This window comes from Heterodontus francisci, chromosome 13 (assembly GCF_036365525.1).
Source record: "Heterodontus francisci isolate sHetFra1 chromosome 13, sHetFra1.hap1, whole genome shotgun sequence".
Taxonomy (NCBI): Eukaryota; Metazoa; Chordata; class Chondrichthyes; order Heterodontiformes; family Heterodontidae; genus Heterodontus; species Heterodontus francisci.
The window spans coordinates 5,930,961-5,953,569 of record NC_090383.1 but is presented as its reverse complement, the minus strand read 5'-3'; the positions used below and the strand labels follow the sequence as shown (position 1 = coordinate 5,953,569).

Genomic DNA, 22,609 nt, shown 5'->3' with positions numbered 1-22,609 from the left:
TAGAATACTGACGGAGGCAAGGGAGGAAATTGCTGGGGCCTTGACAGAAATCTTTGCATCCTCAGAGGATTGGAGAATAGCCAATGTTGTTCCTTTGTTTAAGAAGGGTGGCAAGGATAATCCAGGAAATTATAGGCCGGTGAGCCTTACGTCAGTGGTAGGGAAACTATTAGAGAGGATTATTCGGGACAGGATTTACTCCCATTTGGAAACAAACGAACTTATTAGCGAGAGACAGCATGGTTTTGTGAAGGGGAGGTCGTGTCTCACTAATTTGATTGAGTTTTTTGAGGAAGTGACAAAGATGATTGATGAAGGAAGGGCAGATGGATGTTATCTATATGGACTTCAGTAAAGCCTTTGACAAGGTCCCGCATGGCAGACTGGTACAAAAGGTGAAGTCACACGGGATCAGAGGTGAGCTGGCAAGATGGATACAGAACTGGCTCGGTCATAGAAGACAGAGGGTATCAGTGGATGGTGTTTTTCTGAATGGAGGGATGTGACTAGTGGTGTTCCGCAGGGATCAGTGTTGGGACCTTTGCTCTTTGTAGTATATATAAATGATTTGGAGGAAAATGTAGCTGGTCTGATTAGTAAGTTTGCGGACGACACAAAGGTTGGTGGAGTTGCGGATAATGATGAGGATTGTCAGAGGATACAGCGGGATATAGATCGGTTGGAGACTTGGGCGGAGAAATGGCAGATGGAGTTTAATCCGGACAAATGTGAGGTAATGCATTTTGGAAGGTCTAATGCAGGTGGGAGGTATACAGTAAATGGCAGAATCCTTAGGAGTATTGACAGGCAGAGAGATCTGGGCGTACAGGTCCACAGGTCACTGAAAGTGGCAACACAGGTGGATAAGGTAGTCAAGAAGGCATACGGCATGCTTGCCTTCATCAGTCGGGGCATAGAGTATAAAAATTGGCAAGTCAGGTTGCAGCTGTACAGAACCTTAGTTCGGCTCCAGTTAGAATATTGCGTGCAATTCTGGTCGCCACACTATCAGAAGGACGTGGAGGCTTTGGAGAAGGTACAGAGGAGGTTTACCAGGATGTTGCCTGGTCTGGAGGGCATTAGCTATGAGGAGAGGTTGGAAAAACTCGGATTGTTTTCACTGGAACGACGGAGGTGGAGGGGCGACATGATAGAGGTTTACAAAGTTATGAGCGGCATGGACAGAGTGGATAGTCAGAAGCTTTTTCCCAGGGTGGAAGAGTCAGTTACTAGGAGACATAGGTTTAAGGTGAGAGGGGCAAAGTTTAGAGTGGATGTGCGAGGCAAGTTTTTTACACAGAGGGTGGTGAGTGCCTGGAACTTGCTGCCAGGGGAGGTGGTGGAAGCAGATACGATAGCGACGTTTTAGAGACATCTTGACAAATATATGAATAGGATGGGAATAGAGGGATATGGGCCCCGTAAGTGCAGAAGGTGTTAGTTTCGGCAGACATCAAGATCGGCGCAGGCTTTGAGGGCCGAATGGCCTGTTCCTGTGTTGTACTGTTCTTTGTACTCCAGATGTGGTCTCATCTGAAGCATAACCTCCCTACTTTTCTTTACACTTCCCCTCATGATAAACGATAACATTCTATTAGCTTTCATAATTACATGCTGTACCTGCGTACTAACCTTTTGTGATTCATGCACTGGGACACCCAGATCCCTCTGCATCCTCTCACCATTTAGATAATATGCTTCTTTTTTATTCTTCCTGCCAAAGTGGACAATTTCACATTTTTCCACATTATACTCCATTTGCCATGTCATTGCCCACTCACTTAACCTAGCTATATCGCTTGTATCACAGGGTATTATTAAGGGATATGGAGCCAAGGTGGGTGGATGGTGTTAGGGTACAGAACAATCATGATATCATTGCTTGAGGGGCTGAATGGTCTTCTCCTGTTCCGAACCATCTGACCTAAACTATTCCATTTTCATCCATATGTCTATCCAATGACCACTTAAATGCCCTTAAAGTTGGCGAGTCTACTACTGTTGCAGGCAGGGCGTTCCACGCCCCTACTACTCTCTGAGTAAAGAAACTACCTCTGACATCTGTCCTACATCTATCACCCCTCAACTTAAAGCTATGTCCCCTCATGTTTGCCATCACCATCCAAGGAAAAAGACTCTCACTATCCACCCTATCTAACCCTCTGATTATCTTATGTGTCTCTATTAAGTCACCTCTCCTCCTCCTTCTCTCTAACGAAAACAACCTCAAGTCCCTCAGCCTTTCCTCGTAAGACCTTCCCTCCATACCAGGCAACATCCTAGTAAATCTCCTCTGCACCCTTTCCAAAGCTTCCACATCCTTCCTATAATGCGGTGACCAGAACTGCACGCAATAGTCCAGGTGCGGCCGCACCAGAGTTTTGTACAGCTGCAGCATGACCTCGTGGCTCCGAAACGCGATCCCCCTACTAATAAAAGCTAACACACCATATGCCTTCTTAACAGCCCTATTAACCTGGGTGGCAACTTTCAGGGATTTATGTACCTGGACACCAAGAGCTCTCTGCTCATCTACACTACCAGGAATCTTCCCATTAGCCCAGTACTCTGCATTCCTGTTACTCCTTCCAAAGTGAATCACCTCACACTTTTCCGCATTAAACTCCATTTGCCATCTCTCAGCCCAGCTCTGCAGCCTATCTATGTCCCTCTGTAACCTACAACATCCTTCGGCACTATCCACAACTCCACCGACCTTCGTGTCTCTGCAAATTTACTAACCTACCCTTCTACACCCTCATCCAGATTATTTATAAAAATGACAAACAGCAGTGGCCCCAAAACAGATCCTTGCGGTACACCACTAGTAACTAAACTCCAGGATGAACATTTGCCATCAACCACCACCCTTCTTTCAGCTAGCCAATTTCTGATCCAAAGCGCTAAATCACCTTCAATCCCATACTTCCGTATTTTCTGCAATAGCCTACCGTGGGGAACCTTATTAAACGCCTTACTGAAATCCATATACACCACATCCACAGCTTTACCCTCATCCACCTGTTTGGTCACCTTCTCAAAAAACTCAATAAGGTTTGTGAGGCACGACCTACCCTTCACAAAACCGTGCTGACTATCGCTAATGAACTTATTCTTTTCAAGATGATTATAAATCCTATCTCTTATAACCTTTTCCAACATTTTACCCACAACCGAAGTGAGGCTCACAGGTCTATAATTACCAGGGCTGTCTCTACTCCCCTTCTTGAACAAGGGGACAACATTTGCTATCCTCCAGTCTTCTGGCACTATTCCTGTCGACAATGATGACATAAAGATCAAGGACAAAGGCTCTGCAATCTCCTCCCTGGCTTCCCAGAGAATCCTAGGATAAATCCTATCTGGCCCAGGGGACTTATCTATTTTCACACTTTCCAAAATTGCTAACACCTCCTCCTTCTGAACCTCAATCCCATCTAGCCTAGTAGTCTGTATCTCTGTATTCTCCTCGACAACATTTTCTTTCTCTACTGTAAATACTGACGAAAAATATTCATTTAACGCTTCCCCTATCTCCTCTGATTCCACACACAACTTCCCACTATTATCCTTGATTGGCCCTAATCTAACTCTAGTCATTCTTTTATTCCTGATATACCTATAGAAAGCGTTAGGGTTTTCCTTGATCCTATCCGCCAGTGACTTCTCGTGTCCTCTCCTCGCTCTTCTAAGCTCTCCCTTTAGATCCTTCCTGGCTAGCTTGTAACTCTCAAGCGCCCTAACTGAGCCTTCATGTCTCATCCTAACATAAGCCTTCTTCTTCCTCTTGACAAGCGCTTCAACTTCTTTAGTAAACCATGGCTCCCTCGTTCGACAACTTCCTCCCTGCCTGACAGGTACATACTTATCAAGGACACGCAGTAGCTGCTCCTTGAATAAGCTCCACATTTCGATTGTGCCCATCCCCTGCAGTTTCCTTCCCCATCCTACGCATCCTAAATCTTGCCTAATCGCATCATAATTTCCTTTCCCCCAGCTATAATTCTTGCCCTGCAGTATATACCTGTCCCTGCCCATCGCTAAGGTAAACCTAACCGAATTGTGATCACTATCACCAAAGTGCTCACCTACATCTAAATCTAACACCTGGCCGGGTTCATTATCCAGTACCAAATCCAATGTGGCATCGCCTCTGGTTGGCCTGTCTACATACTGTGTCAGAAAACCCTCCTGCACACACTGGACAAAAACAGACCCATCTAAAGTACTCGAACTATAGTATTTCCAGTCAATATTTGGAAAGTTAAAGTCCCCCATAACAACTACCCTGTTACTCTCGCCCCTGTCGAGAATCATCTTCGCTATCCTTTCCTCTACATCTCTTTGTTGTGGTTGACCACATCATCCTCCACCAGTGCCTTTCCTCTCTTGTCCAGCTGGCTCAAATTGCCCTCACCTGATTCCACTCTTCCCTACCCCAGTCATAGCTAGGGTATCTCCTGCAATGGCTTCTCTTCCTGCCCCCACACAGCTACTTCCGGAGTCTTTCAAGGAATCTTATTACGCATTCCCATGTTGCCCCTTGGCAACACCACCTGAAGACAGTTTTGCTCATTGATAAGATCCCCCCTTTATGCAGCTCTTGTACGATACGAATCCATGGAATTTGCAGCAGAGGAAGGTTGGTCATGTGCTCATAACCTCTTTTTTGAAAAAAAAGCCATTCATCTTTCTTTCCGCATGGGTGCATTTTGAGGTTAATGCTGGGGAACCCGTTGAACAATGTCATTTATTTAGAGATACAGCACTGAAACAGGCCCTTTGGCCCACCGAGTCTGTGCCGACCATCAACCTCCCATTTTATACTAATCCTACATTAATCCCATACTCCCTACCACATCCCCACAATTCTCCTACCACCCACCTGCACTCGGGGCAATTTACAATGGCCAATTTATCTGTCAACCTACAAGTCTTTGGCTGTGGGAGGAAACCGGAGCACCCAGAGAAAACCCACACAGTCACAGGGAGAACTTGCAAACTCCACACAGCCAGTACCCAGAATTGAACCCAGGTCCCTGTCGCTGTGAGGCTGTGTTGCTAACCACTATGCCACTCTAACCACAGTGAAAATATATTAAACATAATGTGCTAATTTTAATCAGGAATATTATTATTTGTGATATTTAGAAATGTCTATGGACTACGTTTTGGTTGAACAGGCAATGATGCTAAATAAAATATTTTGTAGCTTCTTAGTTAGTAATAGGCATCAGATAAATTTCAAATCATGCAATCTCTAATCATCCTTAACACCCACCCAGAGATGAAGTGTAAGTGCCTATCTTATTACCATTTTAAGTGCGCTTTCTGACAGGCACAGCTGGGAACTATTGCTATTTAATTTACTGTTCTGTGTATTGCGATGAGTCATCACTGGAAGGATGGAGCCAGTAAGTATACACCTGCAAGCACAGGTCACAACTAGAGTGACTGGTCACGGCCTCTACATGTTAAAAGGTCACAACGAATTACGCGCGTATAGTATGTCGTAGTTTTTCAATAGCTATAATAACCAAAGCGAGTTGAAATACTGACTAGAATATGGGTGTTATTTAAGAGACACTGTTCTCAAATAATACTGTGGACTTTACAAGCTTCCTTTTTTAATATTTGACTTTTGCTGATTTCGACATGTCCCACTTGATTGCACAACGCTGAGACCACAGATGATGATGATGCGGTGATGCACATTATGTGAATTATCAATCTTCATCGAAATAAGCAAAAGCCTGTGTGCTACCCTCGACTCTCCTACATTGCCAATATCTCCTTGCATCAATGCAGTTTATATATTTGAGTTAAGAACAGAAAGCCGCCTTACATGTCTCGAAAAAGAGCTTTGTTTGCTCTTTTAACCTTCTTGATTGATGGCAATAGTTTTTGGAGCTAAGTTTCTTGCTGGTTCCATACTTTGCAAGCACCCCCTCCCCCACCTCAGCCCTCTGCCCACCCTGCCTTGCCAGTAGACTTCGCCAGGCTCACTAAGAATGCAGATGAAAAGGAGAAGTATTTTTTGGAGCATCAGCCTGAGAACAATCAAGTAGGGACGGTAGCATCGTGGTAATGTTATTGGACTGGTAACCCAGAAAAAAGTTCACTAATATCCTTTATCCTTACCTGGTCTGGCCTATGCATGACCAGACCTACAGCAATATGGTTGCCTCTTAATTGCCTTCTGAAGAGGCCCAGTAAGCTTCAAGGACAATAAATGGTGGCTTTACTAGTGACTTTCACATCCCAAAAACACATAAAATGAAAATTCCATACCTTAATGCTGAACCTGCACTTCCTTGGGGTGCAAAAAGCTTGGTTTGGAGGGTAAGTGTTGGAAATGCTGCAGGTGGAATCTCTTCCGTTACAGGAAGTCTGAAACAAAACAGAGCAGACAAGGACACTTCTCGGGATGAGAGGCAACTTTCCTCAACAAAATGCAACGAGAACTGTGAGCGTAGAGGTCCTGGAGCAGGTGAATGCAGTCTGTGAAATTAAGACACAAGGCTTCCAAAGTGAGGAAGAAAGACTGAAGACGTCAGCCAAGATTTGTGAGTCTTCTATACATCTGTTTGTAGTAATCTGACATTTTTAAAAAATTTCCAAAATATACTTTATTCATAGAAATCTGTAAAAAATACAATACCAAACAATTTCAAACAGCACCAAAAAATACAAACATTGCAAGGGAGATCAGTTTCCTTCAATACAATCATGAGTTGCCTCACAACCCTTCCATTTCATTTGTCATGCCAGATGCATTTTTACATTTTACAGCAAATGAAAAATATCCCAGTACAGTTCGAAGGGTTTCCCATGGATCCCACCCCTCCGTTCAGCTTGGCGGGAGGACCTTACACTGTGGTCTTTCCCCATTGAGCCTTTGCTGCGGCTGACCCAAGCTTTAGTGCATCCCTCAGCACGTAGTCCTGGACCTTGGAATGTGCCAGTCTGCAACATTCGGTGGTGGACAACTCTTTGCGCTGGAAGACCAGCAAGTTTCGGGCAGACCAAAGGGTGTCTTTCACCGAGTTGATGGTCCACCAGCAGCAGTTGATGTTTGTCTCGGTGTGCGTCCCTGGGAACAGCCCGTAGAGCACAGACTCCTGTGTTACAGAGCTGCTTGGGATGAACCTCGACAAAAACCACTGCATCTCTTTCCAAAGACACATTCCAGAAGGAGGTGGGCAACCGTCTCTTCCCCACCACAGCCACCGCGGGGGCATTGTGCGGAGGGGGTGAGACTTCGGGCGTGCAGGAAGGATCTGACGGGAAGGGCTCTTCTCACCACCAGCCAAGCTACATCTTGGTGCTTGTTTGAAAGTTCTGGTGATGAGGCATTCCGCCAAATGACTTTGGCGGTCTGCTTGGGGAACCATCCGACAGGATCCACCGTCTCCTTTTCCCGTAGGGCCTTGAGGACATTCCGTGCAGACCACTGCCTGATGGATCGGTGGTCAAAGGTGTTTTCCCGCAGAAAATGCTCCACGAAGGATAGGTGGTACGGCACGGTCCAACTGCATGGAGCGTTCTGCGGCAATGTGACCAGGCCCATCCTTCGCAACACCGGGGACAGATAGAACCTCAGCACGGAGTGACACTTGGAATTTGCGTACTGGGGATCTACACACAGCTTGATGCAGCCGCACACGAAGGTAGTCATCAGGATGAGGGTGACGTTGGGTACATTTTTCACGCCCTTATCCAGAGGTTTGAACATCGTGTCCCTCCGGACCCGGTCCATTTTGGATCCCCAGATGAAGCGGAAAATGGCTCGGGTGACCGCCACAGCACAGGAGTGGGGTATGGGCCAGACCTGCGCCACAAACAGCAACAATGTGAGCGCCTCGCACCTGATGACCAGGTTCTTACCCACAATGGAGAGAGATCGCTGCCCCCACATTCTCAGCTTGTGTTGTACCTTGGCTACTCACTCCTTCCAGGTTTTGGTGCACGCCCCGGCCCTTCCGAACCATATCCCCAGCACCTTCAGATAGTCTGACCTGACGGTGAAGGGGACAAAGGATCGGTCAGCCCAGTTCCCAAAGAACATGGCCTCGCTCTTGCCGTGGTTAACTTTGGCTCCCGAGGCCAGGTCGAACTGGTCGCAGATGCTCATCAGTCTGCGCATAGACAGTGGATCCGAGCAGAAGACGGCGACGTCATCCATGTACAGGGAGGTTTTAACCTGAGTGCCTCCACTGCCTGGGATTGTCACCCCTCTTATACTCTCATCCTTCCTAATAGACTCAGCAAAAGGTTCAATACAGCAAACAAACAAGACCGGGGAGAGAGGACAGCCCTGTCTGACTCCAGATTGGATCGGGAAACCTTCTGATTCCCACCCATTGATTGAGACTGCGCTACTGATGTTTGCGTAGAGCAGTTTGATCCAATTGCGGATTCCCTCCCCAAACCCCATTTTGGAAAGCACGTCCATCATGTAGGTGTGTGATATCCTGTCAAAGGCCTTCTCCTGGTCCAGGCTGATGAGGCAGGTGTCCACCCTCCTGTCCCGTACATAGGCGATCGTATCCCTGAGTAGCGCGAGACTATCAGAGATCTTCCTGCCGGGTACAGTACAGGTCTGATCGGGGTGGATCACCAACTCCAGAGCAGACTTGACTCGACTGGTGATGACTTTTGACAGAATCTTGTAGTCAACATTAAGCAGTGAGATGGGCCGCCAATTTCTGATTTCTGCCCTCTCCCCCTTCCGCTTGTAGATGAGGATGATGATGCCTTTCCTCATGGATTCTGACATGCTGCCGGCCAGGAGCATACTCTCGTATACTTCCAGCAGGTCCGGGCCGACCCAGTCCCACAGGGCCGAGTACAACTCGACCGGTAAGCCGTCGCTTCCGGGAGTTTTACTCGTCTCGAAGGACTCGACGGCCTTTGTCAGCTCGTCCAGAGTTAGCGGCTTGTCCAGTCTCTCCCTCGTGCTGTCATCTAGGACCTCTGTGATAGATAACAGGAAGGACTGGGAGGCTCTGCTGTCTGTGGGCTTCGCGTCATACAGCCCAGCATAAAAGGATTTGCTGATCCTTAGTATGTCGGACTGTGAAGACGTCACCGAGCCATCTTCTTCCTTCAGGCTGCTGATAACAGAGCTCTCTCTGTGTACCTTTTGGAAGAAGTAACGCGAGCACGTCTCATCCTGCTTGATGGAGCGGACTCTGGACCGGAAGATGATCTTGGAGGCCTCCATGGCAAAGAGCGAGGCCTGCTGGCTCTTCGCCTCTTGGAGGTCCTCCTTGACCTCGACCCCCATCGACTGCAGCCGGAGCACATTTTGCATACTTTTCTGGAGTCGGGACATTTCCCTCTGTCTCTCTCTCACCCTCTTAACCCCTTTGTGGATAAAGAACCTCTTGATGTTCTCCTTGATCGCTTCCCACCAGTGAACTGGAGACTCAGAGAGTGGTTTCACAGTCCTCCAACCTTTGTAATCCCTTTTGAGTTCCTCAATGTTCTCTGGGGTTAACAGTGTAGCATTGAGCTTCCACGTCCCCCTGCCAACCTGCTGGTCGTCCTGTAAGTGACAGTCGGCCAGTAAAAGGCAGTGGTCGGAGAAGAACACCGGCTTGATGTTGGTGGATCCAACCGAGACAGCGAGGGACACAAACAAGAAGTCAATCCTGGAACGGACAGACCCGTCCGATCTTGACCATGTGTATCTGCGCTGCGCTCCGTCTGCAGGTTTGCTGAAGACGCCGTGCAGTTTTGCATCTTTAACTGTTTCTATTAGGAACCTGGACATAGCGTCCAGTTTGCTGTCGTCTCTGCCGGATCGTCCAGCCGCATCGATGATGCAGTTGAAGTCACCGCCTAGGATGACCGGCTTGGACGTCGCCAGCAGCAGTGGGAGCTGCTGGAAGACGGTCAGCCGCTTGCTGCATTGAACCAGGGCGTACACATTGATCAACCGGAGCGGAGCATTGTTGTACATTACATCAGCTACGAGGAGGCGACCGCCCACCACCTCCTTAACTTCGGAGATGGTGAAGTTACCTCCCCGCAGCAGAATACCCAGGCCGGAGGAACGGGAATCATTACCCCCTGACCAGATCGATGGCCCGTGGGACCACCATCGCGACCACTGCCTGTAGGTGCTGAGGTGTGGTATTCCACACTCCTGCAGAAACAGTAGGTCGGCTTTGACCTTGGCGAGGTAATCCAAGATTGAAACACATCGCGTAGTGGATTTAATGCTACGCACATTAATTGAAGCAATTCTTACACCCATTTTTTTAAAGTTAGTTGTTGCTTCCCATATCATTTGTCCTTGCTAGTCCCAGTCCTTCGGGATGTTCCTGCATACCCATAGTATGCGCAAGCTGTTTCATGATCGTTGGGCCCAGAAACCCCTCCTGGTTTTTCATGCAGGGTTTGTTCCGCTGGGGTGACATCGGTGGGGTCTTATAGGCAGCAAGGATTGGGTTTTCCTCCGCTGTTCCCCTTTGATCTCCTCGAAGACATCACTGGTCCTGGCTTCCAGGAGCTGAGATGCGCCAGACGTGTCTTTGCTCTTGGTGTTCCGGAGCTGGGATGCGCTGGCCATGTCGTTCAGTGTGGCGCTTTGGGGTTCGGGCAGGTCGGGCCCATCACAGCTTCCAGTGCCCGGGGGCTGGGGGGCATTATCTTCCAGCTCCTTGGAGTTCTGCCGCCTCTTTTGAAGGGGCCGTCGTTCCAGCATTTCCCCGTTCAGTGAAGAGGAGCTGTTGTAGTCTGTCTCAGAAGGTAGCCTCCTCTTGCCACTGGTTTGGATGGTGGCCTGTTCCGCTTTTGGAGGTTTTTTCTTTGTAGTTTTCCTTTGTACCACTTGCCACCTGTTTGTCCATCTGCAAACTTGACATCACTGCTGCTGCCGGCCACCTCGACGTACCTGGCGAGAAAGGTGAGTACATCTACTACCGGAACATGGGGGTTGTAGAGGTGAATCGTCACCACCCAGTCCCGTTGTGATGGAAGTGTGAAGAGCGGCTCCGCTGTGAGGATCGGCAGTGGCGCCCGGTCCCCTTTCTCCTTGAACGCCTTCAGGAACTTGATGCATCCCGCCACATTCCGGAACGTCACGTCGAAGTATCCACTGCTGGGGAAATCCTGCAGGCAGAAGATGTCCGTCGCTTGAAATCCGCAGCAATCGAGGAGGATTTTCTTGATGAAGAAGGTGCAATCGACCAGTGCATCTCCTTCCTTATCCTTCACGACCACCCGAACGGTGTTGCGCACTCCCTGGCCCGAAGCTCGAAGATTGGTTATAGCCATTTTACTCAAAACCTACCCAGGATCAAAAGGCAATGATCATGGTCTCTTCTCTGCCAAGTAAGCACTGATAAGAACAGATACTACACTTGATCTTAGCCAAAAGGCCTTTGGAGGAAGATCCATGGATAGCCTGGAGAAATGGGCGATATTTTACATCAATTTACCCCACGGAAAAGAAATTTACAATAATCAATGATGAAGAGCCTTTAGAAATTTGAGAACTAGCTCATTGTGTTTACAGCTGGGTGCCCTGGGTTATTTTCCATATCATCACATATTGAATGAAAGCTGAGCATTTGTATTCATCAAAAAGGGAAATTACAAACTAATAAAAAATTCATACTGATTTTCTTTGCTCAACTACAATTGCATGTGTTCTTCCTCCGTTCTGACTCAACACTCTGCAGGACACAAAAACCAAGCAGCTTTAACTCTACAATGAAGAAACTAAGAAAGATGTGCATTTGTATAACGTCTTTCACAACCTCAGGACATCCCAAAAGTGCATTACAACTTTTTCGATGTATCGTCACTGTTGTAATGTGGAATGTTTGCCATCCAATTTGTGCACAGCAAGCTCCCATAAGCAGCAATGAAATAAATGACCAAGTAATCTTTTTCAGTGATGGTGATCGAGGGAAACCTCTGAGGGGTTTCAATTCACTGTGAGCTGCAGAGCATGGTCCCATTGAAATACCACGTTTTCTGGTGCACTATCTTGCAGTGGCATCCCAACAACAACTTTATTTATATAGCACCTATAACAAAATAAAATGTTCCCAGATGCTTCACAGGAACATCTGTCTGAACAGCAAGTCTGTACAGTCCAGTGTTGTAAATCATCAAAAATTCCAAATGGATGTTCTGTCCAGCACAGAAAATGATGCAAGGGAATTTTTGATGAGATCTATAGGATTACCAGCTTTCTAATTTTGGACCAGATAGGATAGGTCTTTGGGAAATTTCTAAAATATAAACCGGACGCCAATGGGTGAATTTTAGAAGTTAACACTCCTGGTGTTGTATCTCACTCAATGGGAGGTGGAACTGGACAATCGGGCACAGACTCCAGCCTGGTCAAATTGCAGCTATCCTAAATTCCCTTTTAATAATTTTTAGAAGTCCTGTTTTAAAAAAAGATCTATTTTTCCACCATTTCTATGTCTTATGACGTGTAAGCAGCAGCCATTTAGATGTTGAATTTATTTTCATTAATGGAAAAGCAATCGTCATGGCAGGAAAAAGTGAACTGACAGTAAGTAAGGCTAGGCAGAACCGGGTATAAAGGAAAAAATAATGGGTACTTGTCACAAAAGTACAGCGATAATCATGGAGGGTGGGGGGGGGGTTTAATCTATATATATATAGACTGGAAAAATCAGATGGGCAAAGGTAGCCTAGATGAGGAGTTCATAGAATGTTTTCAGGATAGTTTCTTAGAACAGTCCATTCTGGAGCCAACCAGAGAGCAATACTAGACCTGGTATTTTGCAATGAGATAGGATTAATTAATGACCTCATAGTGAAGGCGCCCCTAGGCAGCAGCGATCATAATATGATTGAATTTTACATTCAGTTTGAGGCAGAGAAGAGTGGGTCCAAGCCTAATATTTTAAATTTAAATAAGGGCAATTATGAGGGCATGAAAGCAGAGCTAGCTAAAATTAACTGGCAAATTAGGTTAAGGGATAGGTCAATAGAGATGCAGTGGCAGACATTTAAAGATTAACTAAATTGATTAACTCAAAAAGATAACGATAGTATCAAAATGAAAGAAAAAGCTTATAATTGCAGAAAGATGGGTAGCAGGTTAGAAGACTGGACAGAATATAAAAAACGGCAAAGAATGACGAAAAGGTTAATAAGGATGGAAAAATTATAGTATGAGAGAAAGCTAGCTAGAAATATAAAAACAGATAGCAGGAGTTTCGATAGATATTTAAAAAAGAAAAGTTAACAAAGTGAGCGTTGGTTCTATAGAATTAATAATGGAAAATAAGGAGATGTCAGATGAATTGAACAGGTATTTTGCATCAGTCTTCACCATACAGGATACAAGTAATATCCCAGAAATAGCTGTAAATCAGGAAATGGAAGGGAGGGAGGAACTCAAGAAAGTTACAATCACTAGGAAAGTTTTACTGAACAAATTGTTGGAGCTGCCGCTGACAAGTCCCTGGGTCCTGATGGACTTCATCGTAGGGTCTTAAAATAAGTGGCTAGTGTGATGGTTGATGTGTTGGTTTTAATTTTCCAAAATTCCCTAGATTCAGGGAAGGTTTCATTAGATTGGAAAATAGAGAATGTAACTCCTTTACTCAAAAAGGGAGGGAGACAGACAGCAGGAAACTACAGACCAGTTGGCTTAACATTTGTCATAGGGAAATGTTAGAAGCTATTATAAAAGAAGTTATAGCAGGGCACTTTGAAAAATTCAAAGTAATCAGGCAGAGTCAGCATGGTTTTGTGAAAGGGAAATCATGTTTAACCAATTTATTGGAGTTCTTAGAAGAAGTAATGTGTGCTGTGGATAAAGGGGAACCAGTGGATGTACTATACTTAGATTTCCAGAAGGCATTTGATAAGGTGCCACATCATTGCGGAAAATAAAAGCTCATGGTGTAGGGGGTAACATATTGGCATGAATAGAAGATTGGTTAGCTAACAGGAAATAGAGAGTAGGCATAAATGGGTCTTTTTCTGGTTGGCAAGATGTAACGAGTGGTGTGCCACAGGGATCAGTGCTGGGGCCTCAACTTTTTACCATTTATATAAATGACGTGAATGGACCGAAGGTATGGTTGCTAAATTTGATGATGACACAAAGATAAGTAGGAAAATAAGTTGTGAAGAGGACATAAGGGGGCTGCAAAGGGAGATAAGTAGGTTAAATGAGTGGGCAAAGATCTGGAAAATGGAGTATAATGTGGGAAAATGTGAAATTGTCCATGTTGGCAGAAAGAATGAAAAAGAAGCATATTATCTAAATGGTGAGAGATTACAGAGCTCTGAGTTACAAAGTGATTTGGGTATCCTAGTGCATGAATTGCACAAGATTAGTATGCAGGTACTGCAAGTAATTAGGAGAGCTATTAGAATGTTACCATTTATTATGAGGGGAATTGAATGCAAAAGTAGGGAGGTTATGCTTCAGTTATACAGGGCATTGGTGAGACTGCATCTGGAGTACTGTGTACAATACTGGTCTCCTTATTTAAAGAAGGATGTAGATGTGTTGGAAGTAGTTCAGAGAAGGTTTACTAAACTAATACCTGGAATGCGCGGGCTGTCTTATGAGGAAAGATTGGACAGGCTAGGCTTGTATCCATCCGCTGGAGTTTAGAAGAGTAAGAGGTGACTTGATTGAAACATATATGATCCTGAGGGGTCGTGACAGGATGGATGTGGAAAGGATGTTTCCCCTTGTGGGAGAATCTAGAACTAGGGGTCACTGTTTAAAAATAAGGGGTTGCCCATTTAAGACAGAGGTGAGGGGAAATTTTTTTCTCTCAAAGGGCCGTGAGTCTTTGGAATTATCTTCTTCAAAAGGCAATGGAAGCAGAGTCTTTGAATATTTTTAAGGCAGAGGTAGATAGATTCTTGATAAGCAAGGGGGTGAAATGTTATCGGGGGTTGGCAGGAATGTGGAATTGAGGTTACAATCAGATCAGCCATGATCTTATTGAATGGCGGAGCAGGCTTGAGGGACCAAGTGGCCTACTCCTGCTCCTAATTCGTATGTTCATATGTTCATATTGCTAGTAGTTGAAGAGGATGAAATTTAATGGGCCAAAGGACCTTCTTCATCTCAGTCTATCTTCTGAACTTGTGATCAGAACTCATCCCAGAATCTTATCCCTTGTTCCATCCTTTGCAATTTGCAAAACATTTTGTAGACATCTGTAAAGTCTAATCTCTAAAGTACAAAAACTTTATACTATTTCTTGCCTGCTTTACCCTGAAGTACATGAGATGAAAATGGTAAGTGATATATTCCACCTTCGCATTGGGGAGCTGGAGTGTGGGGTCGGAGTCTGGGCTACAATATGCTGACCCAGTTCTCCAAGCTTGGACTGCAGCTACCACAAGGAGTAAGGAATTAACCCTTAAGTCTATTCAAAGCTCCCACTGTATTAACTACAGACTATTAATGCAATATTTTTGCATCTGCCAGGTAAAGCTACACCTTCAATAAAAGTGCGCTCTCCCTTCAACTCAGGAGCAAGGACTTCTCCCCACACTGAAAGAAATGATCAGTGTACTGGCAGTGAGGAACACAGACAGACAGATGCATGTGAGCACAAAGTTCAAGAACGTTTTGAAGAAGAGCACCCCAAAGATTTGTTGGTAGAACTAAGTGACTTGACAAAGGTAGAAGATTCTCAAATGTACAATCTCAACGATGAAGAAGAGGATGAAGAAACACTAGAAATTGATAGCACCGTGCAACTCGCAAAACAAATTGAGGTTATCATTAACTTGAAAACAAAGGTGGACAGCACTGACTGTAGCAGTGAGAAGGGCTAGAGCAAATGAATTCAAATGGAGCTCATATCTGAACAAAAGGAATTTAGTTAACATTTTTAAAATATATACAGTGCTATTACAAATGAATTATAAAATCAGAATTATTTCCTTGCTTAATTACCTCCACAAGAAGCAGGGCAACAGCACTTTGATCATGTTTAACTGATATAAATATAAACAAAGTTCAAGCTGTGAATAGAAGCCATATTGGGCAGTGATGAATAACCTTTGACTTTAATGTTGATCCTGGATGACAACTGATGAAAAGTAATTTCAATTTGATTGTGCTACTGTTCTGATGTAAAGAAGGGAAGCACCATGTTAAAATATATCTTGTGATTGCCTTGATTTAGATGGAGAGTACCAACTCTAAACATAACATAATTCTGCTGAGATTATTTTATTGAAAGTAGAATTGCAACAACAATAATTTGCATTTATATAGCACTGTTAACATAGGAAAACATCCCAAGGCGCTTCACAGCAGCATCACCAAACAGGATTTGATACTGAGACATATGAGGAGATATTAGGTCAGATGACCAGAAGCTTGGTCAAAGAGCTAGGTTTTAAGGAGCATCTTAAAGGAGGAGAGAGAGATAGAGAGACGGAGAGGTTTAGAGAGGGAATTCTAAAGCTTAGGGCGTCGGCAGCTGAAGACATTGATGGTGATTCAAACTGGAGATGCGCAAAAGGCCAGAATTGGAGCAGTACAGAGATTTTGAGGGGTTGTGGGGCTGGAGGAAGTTATGGAGATAGGGAGAGGCGAGGCCATGGAGAGGTTTGAAAACACGGCTGGGAATTTTAAAAACTGAGGCATTGCTGGAGCCAATGTAGGTCAGTGAGCGGAAGGATGATGGTGAACGGGACTTGGCGCGAGTTAGGACACAGGCAGCAAAGTTTTGGATGACCTCAACTGTATGGAGGGTGGAAACTGGGAGGACAGCCAGGAGACTGATGGAATAGTCAGAATATCAACTATAGGCTGTATATTTAATTACAGTACCTATTAATTATAGCTCTGCTATACAATGATAATGCAATGCTATTACATATTTAGCAATTATTTAGTTCAATTTGTCATAATTTTAGTTTATTTCAAATTAACAAAACATCACCCCAAAATTAAGTGTTTGAGGAACTGATAACATTAATATTAAAGACATTATGAACATTAGCAGGTACTTTCAACGTTTTTCTCAGATGTGTGCTCTATTGAGCTGTCACATCTACAGTTAGAGCGTTTCACTAAGCTTAGAGGTGCCCTATTTCTGCACATAAAAGGTTACGTTATATTTAATTAGCCTGTGTCAAGTCAATCTCCGCTCTTTTTAGCCAAAATGACTGTGACGCTTTTCTGCTGCTTTGAGGTTTTGAACATACGTTTCATATTTCCACAGTGTACTTGGTGTTTTTTCATTATAGTTTTTCATCTCTATCCTATCAGTTAAGGTAATTTTCTGCAGGCTGCAGTTGCTTTTGGTCTATAATGTAATTTGATGGTTTGACATCTTTAAATTAGCTGTAAAAACTTTTTCTGCTGTTTTCAGAAAGTCAATCTTCATGGTAGGATTATCGTTGAAAACCAATGTTCTGATGTGGATTACAATATGTGAGCGATTGTGTTATTTTTGTACCTTATCATTGCTCTGTTTATTAAAAGATATTACTCTCAGTACAGACAAACAAGGAAAGAATTGCAACTGGGTGTTTCACATTTTGTCTCTCATTCTAAAAACATGGGTAGGGTGAAAAATGCAGGTCATTCTCAAGAATAAAAATCACATTTATATAGGATACTTTGCCAAGTAAAGTTTGCAACTGTTTTGTTTTGCATTAAATCACGAGGGAAAAGAACGTTTAACAACTGTTAAAAACGAAACCATCACCTGAATGTTGGCTGTAACATTGAGCTAACCTCAAGTCAACATAGGTTGAATTTCTGGCCACAATGATCTTATTCACACTGTTGGCATTGGAAAAAATTAATAATTTACTTTTATGTAAAACTAATTTCACATTTTTCAGACTAATCAATTTGTTTGCTTCCTAGTGATCGGTACCTTCATTTATCCATGTGCATGGTTTAGAGATAAAGGTCACCTTTAAGATTTGAAGACATATAACATTTTCCCAACTGGCTTCATGAGGAAATGCAATGCCTGTTGTGGTACTGACCTATACAAATCCAAGTGTCTCAGTCTCAATTCCAGGTCTGTGCTGAAGCAACAGATCCAGCAAAAGTAATGGTGGTATAATTAGATAGGGAGGGGGTAAAATCTGGCAAGTTGGAAAATGACTCCCAATATGCAGACCCAGTGAGGGGAGGCTTCACTCTGGGAGTGTGCAATTTCCCTGTAATACCATTTGCCTCTGGAATTGGTTCATAAACTCGCTTAAAGAAGCTGCAGTGAGTGGTTAAAGTGAATAACATGTAGTTTGGGTCAATATATATAAATGGATCTGCAGTCATGATCTATGTGTATTGCAAGCTTTGATATTATGCCATTCTTTCTCCTGGTTTGACTATAGAATATAAAATTAAATTAAAAAAACTTAATATTCTTACATAATAAAAACAAGAAATGCTGGAACCACTCAGCAGGTCTGGCAGCATCTGTGAAAAGAGAAGCAGAGTTAACGTTTCGGGTCAGTGACCCTTCTTCAGAACAGTTCCGAAGAAGGGTCACTGACCCGAAACGTTAACTCTGCTTCTCTTTTCACAGATGCTGCTAGACCTGCTGAGTGGTTCCAGCGTTTCTTGTTTTTATTTCAGATTTCCAGCATCCGCAGTATTTTGCTTTTATTTTAATATTCTTACACTTTACCATTGCTTTGATGTCAGGATTTACAGAAAAAAATACAGACAGAACAGTGACAAAGATCGCTTCAAACAGTAGAATCGATGGCATTAAGTACAAACAAATAAAAAATTATGCAGTGCACTGCTCCGTAGATATTTGTACCACAAGGGCATCAGTTTAAACTTCTGCTTGTTATTTCCAGACAAGCAGGGTTTGGAAAAGTCACAGATGAAAAGGTATTCATCCAAAATTAATACATTCTGTTTTATTCATTCATGGGAGTCACTGGTAAGGCCAGCATTTATTGCCCATCCCTAATTGTCCTTGAGAAGATGGTGGTGAGCTGCCTTCTTGAATATAACAGGGAAGTTAGGAGTCAACTACATTGCTATGGGTCACACATAGTCCAGACGGCTTAAGTATGGCAGATTTCCTTCTCGAAAGGGCATTTGTGAACCAGATGGGTTTTTAAACTAAAATCCATGGTCACTATTACTGCTTATTATTCCAGATTTATTTGATTGAATTTAAATTCCCCAGCTGCCTTGGTAGGACTTGAACTTATGTCTCCAGATGATTAGTCCAGGCCGCTGGATTATTAGCCCAGTAACATAACCACTATGCTGCCGCACCCATTTACTATGCATCCTATAAATTAAATAAAAATGTCTTTGTTGTTCATATTTTGGGAGTACTTGTCTTGCTACATATTAACAGTGACTGTGGGTGTACCTACACCACTTGGACTTCAGTGGTTCAAGAAGGTGACTCACCACCACCTTCTCAAGAGCAATTTGGGATGGACAATAAATGCTGGCGTAGGCCAGTGACGCCCACATTGCATAAAAGAATTTTAAAAAGGTTCCCCACTGCCAAAGCACACTTGGAAAATTACCTGCTATATGCATTGATGTGGTCTATTAGTATGTTCTTTTATAGAACAGATTCACAGCAGTTCCCGTAAATGATAATGGCAGCACATACTGCTATTTATACCTAAGTGGAAGTAACACCTTGAAGTTGAGGAACTAGCCTATTCCTCTGAGAACAAAGGCATTCTAAGATCTCCTGAGACTTTCTACTGATTGATTTCCTACACTTAGAGATTGCGACATGAATTATCCCTTGACTTTGGCATGACACTAGTTTCTAAATTGAAGAAAAAATTGAATTGAAATTGGGTACCACATGTTTTAAAGATGTTACTCTTCTGTTTCTTATTTTAATTTCTGACAGAATTTTTAGTGTATTTTGAACATTTGATTTATTGTTCTGGATTTTGTGGTCAGTGGCTAATGAATTGAGCTCGTTGTTTCACCACGCTTACTCTCACCACAGACTTTCTATGGGCTTTTACACTGAAACTTCGGATTAGAAATCAAAAAAAGCACAGCCTGCTCTACAGGAGATTGGGGGCGTGTGTGAACAGGGCAAACAACAGTGTGTCTCCACAACCAATCGGGTTGAAGATCCTTCACTGAGACGAGCAGAGTCTGAACCAGGAAGTGTAACTTAGAATATTTAATTCAATGTCAAATCATGTGCAGGAAGTGAAATAAAGAGAAAAAGATAGATTGGATTAAGAGAGACAGAGATAGAAGGGACAGAAAGAAAATGTTAAAAAAAATTGTGTTAAAATCTCCAACAATAATTAAAATCTGAAGGAATGAGACTCCACACTTAAAAGTTAATTTTTAATGTCAGAGAGATTGTTTGGCAGTCATTAAGATAATCACACAGTTAAAAATTCACTTACACCTGATTGCATCAACTCTAACTTTTTAAGGCATGTTTAGTGGGTAAGTGGTGGGTGTGTACTGCAACTTCACGCCCCTTCACGTGTTTGAATGCTAAGTCTCTCAGCGAGGTACCAACATAGCAGAGTTATTAGTGGAGCAGGGCAATTCGGGCAGAAACTTCCTCATTTCTGTTTTTAACTAAGCATGTGTGGTCACAATTTACTCTTTAATAACATTGCACACTGGTAGCCTCACCCTTACATAAACTGCAAAATTCATGCCTTTGTGATTTACTGCGAAGCAAATCAAACATTGTTTTTGGACATAATTGTTTGGCCCAATATTACTTGTAATAAATCTTATATTTTTCTGAAGAGGCAGTTAGGAAGTGTTTGCAGTTGCAAAATGTTTGAAAATAATATAATTACTTTAAGCTTAAGGTTACTTGGTTAAGGTCTGGAATGCGCTGCCTGAGAACATGGTGGAGGCAGGTTCAATTGAAGCATTCAGAGGGAAATTAGAAAGTTATTTAAAAGGAAGAATGTGCAGGGATATGGAGAGAAGGCAGGGGAATGGAACTGAGGGAATTGCTCTTTCGGAAAGTCAGTGCGGACATGATGGGCCAAATGGCCTCCTTCTGCACTATAATGATTCTGTAATACTTCAATGGGACTGAATGAAACTATCTTCTATCATGAACATGTTGATGAAAGCAAGACCTAGAGAATAAAAGGCATCACGTGTAGAATGGACAAAGAGCATGTGGGAGAAAATTGGGAGAACAAGGAAGTAAGAACATGAAAGTCCAAGATCCCATACTTTACACTGACTAATTTAAGGTACTAAATTGCATTCTAATATTTTATAACTTAAATCTAATAAAACAGTTGCAAATATAACATATTTGTTAACATTTATAATTTGCCAATGGTTAGGGTCACTTTTTTATCAAACACATCTTTGTATAGTGCAATGCAGAGATGATCATACACAGAATCCAACCACAGCTAGACAAAATATTCATTGGATTGGGCCACGTATTCCTTGCCTCTGAGGTCTGCTCCCCTTTATTAAACCATCTTGCCATAATTTTGGCCACCAGATCTTCTTCTGAAAAGATTACGGTGTCTTGCACTGAAGACTGAGAAGTTGTGGCTGTGGAGGGCGTCTGTGAAAATACAACGGAAGAATTTTCATTGATTGATTGTGAATTGTGCCCGCGGTGAATGCTTTTTTGCAATAAAGATTTTCCAAGACAGAAAAACAATCACTTTAGGCGCAACAATTGATTATTGACAATAAACATTAGACACCTGATTTATAAGATGTAACCAAAGACCATTGACAGCGATGATATTGAGCAAGTTAAGGGATTCATTATGAGAATTGTTTCAGCCAACATTCACTAAAAAAGGTTTATCTGGTTATTCTTTCACTGCTGTGTGTTGGAGCTTGCTGTGTGCAAATTGGTTGCTGCGTTCCCTGCATTGCAACAGTGACTACACTACAAAATTACTTCATTGGCCGCAAAGCATTTTGGGACATCCCGAGGCTGTGAAAGGTGCTATATAAATGCACGTTTGTTCTTTCTATTATCATTTCTCATTCATCAACACATTTGAGAAAATCAAACCCATGGCTCTTACCAGAATCAAAGGATTCAAACATACATTTGCCTATAAGATGGTAAACATCTCAACCGGGATTTCACGTTGGGCGGACAGTAGCTGGCCACCAACTGAAAAGTGGGTAGTGACCCCACTTCCGCCTCGTCTGGAGATCCGACCCGCATTTTATGGTTCTCCAGACTTTAATTCCAAGGCGGGACTTCCACCTGCTTGAGGGAGGAAGTCCTGCCTCACTCAGCTGCCGGCCAATCAGCGGGCCGGCAGCTCTTAGTCCCAGCAGCAACCAGGGGTGCGGTGGCCACTGCTGGGACTGCAGCCCAGCTGACCACAGAGGAAGATGTGGAGCCGAGAGTCCTGGTAAGTTTTGGTTGCCTCGCCAGGGGTAATTGGTCGGGCCCCGGCGAGACAAGGGTGGCCGTTTGGGGGGAAGGGGGAGGTGTGTTGGGTCTTGGGTGTGGTTGGGGTAGCGGGGACGGCCCTCCATCGGGCACCCTGTGCCCAATAAGCAGGGCCCCACCCCCGAGACGATCGGAAGTCGCCTGGTTTTCCCAGGCAGCTTTTCCCGGCTCCAGGACGCCCATTTGCCACATGTAAAATCAGTGTGGAGGTGGGCGAAGGCCCTTAG

General features: G+C 43.7%; 1 protein-coding gene across 3 annotated transcripts in view; it reads left to right on the top strand.

The window, feature by feature from the left end:
- LOC137376202 (uncharacterized) overlaps positions 1–17,497 on the top strand; it is a 175,401-nt gene extending 157,904 nt beyond the window's left edge. For all 3 annotated transcript variants that reach the window (XM_068044301.1, XM_068044300.1, XM_068044299.1), the window contains one exon: positions 15,461–17,497. In XM_068044301.1, the coding sequence (XP_067900402.1) occupies positions 15,461–15,813 (353 nt within the window). In that variant the 3' untranslated portion in view covers positions 15,814–17,497. The remainder of the gene's footprint in view (positions 1–15,460) is intronic.
- Positions 17,498–22,609: the final 5,112 nt, after the last annotated feature.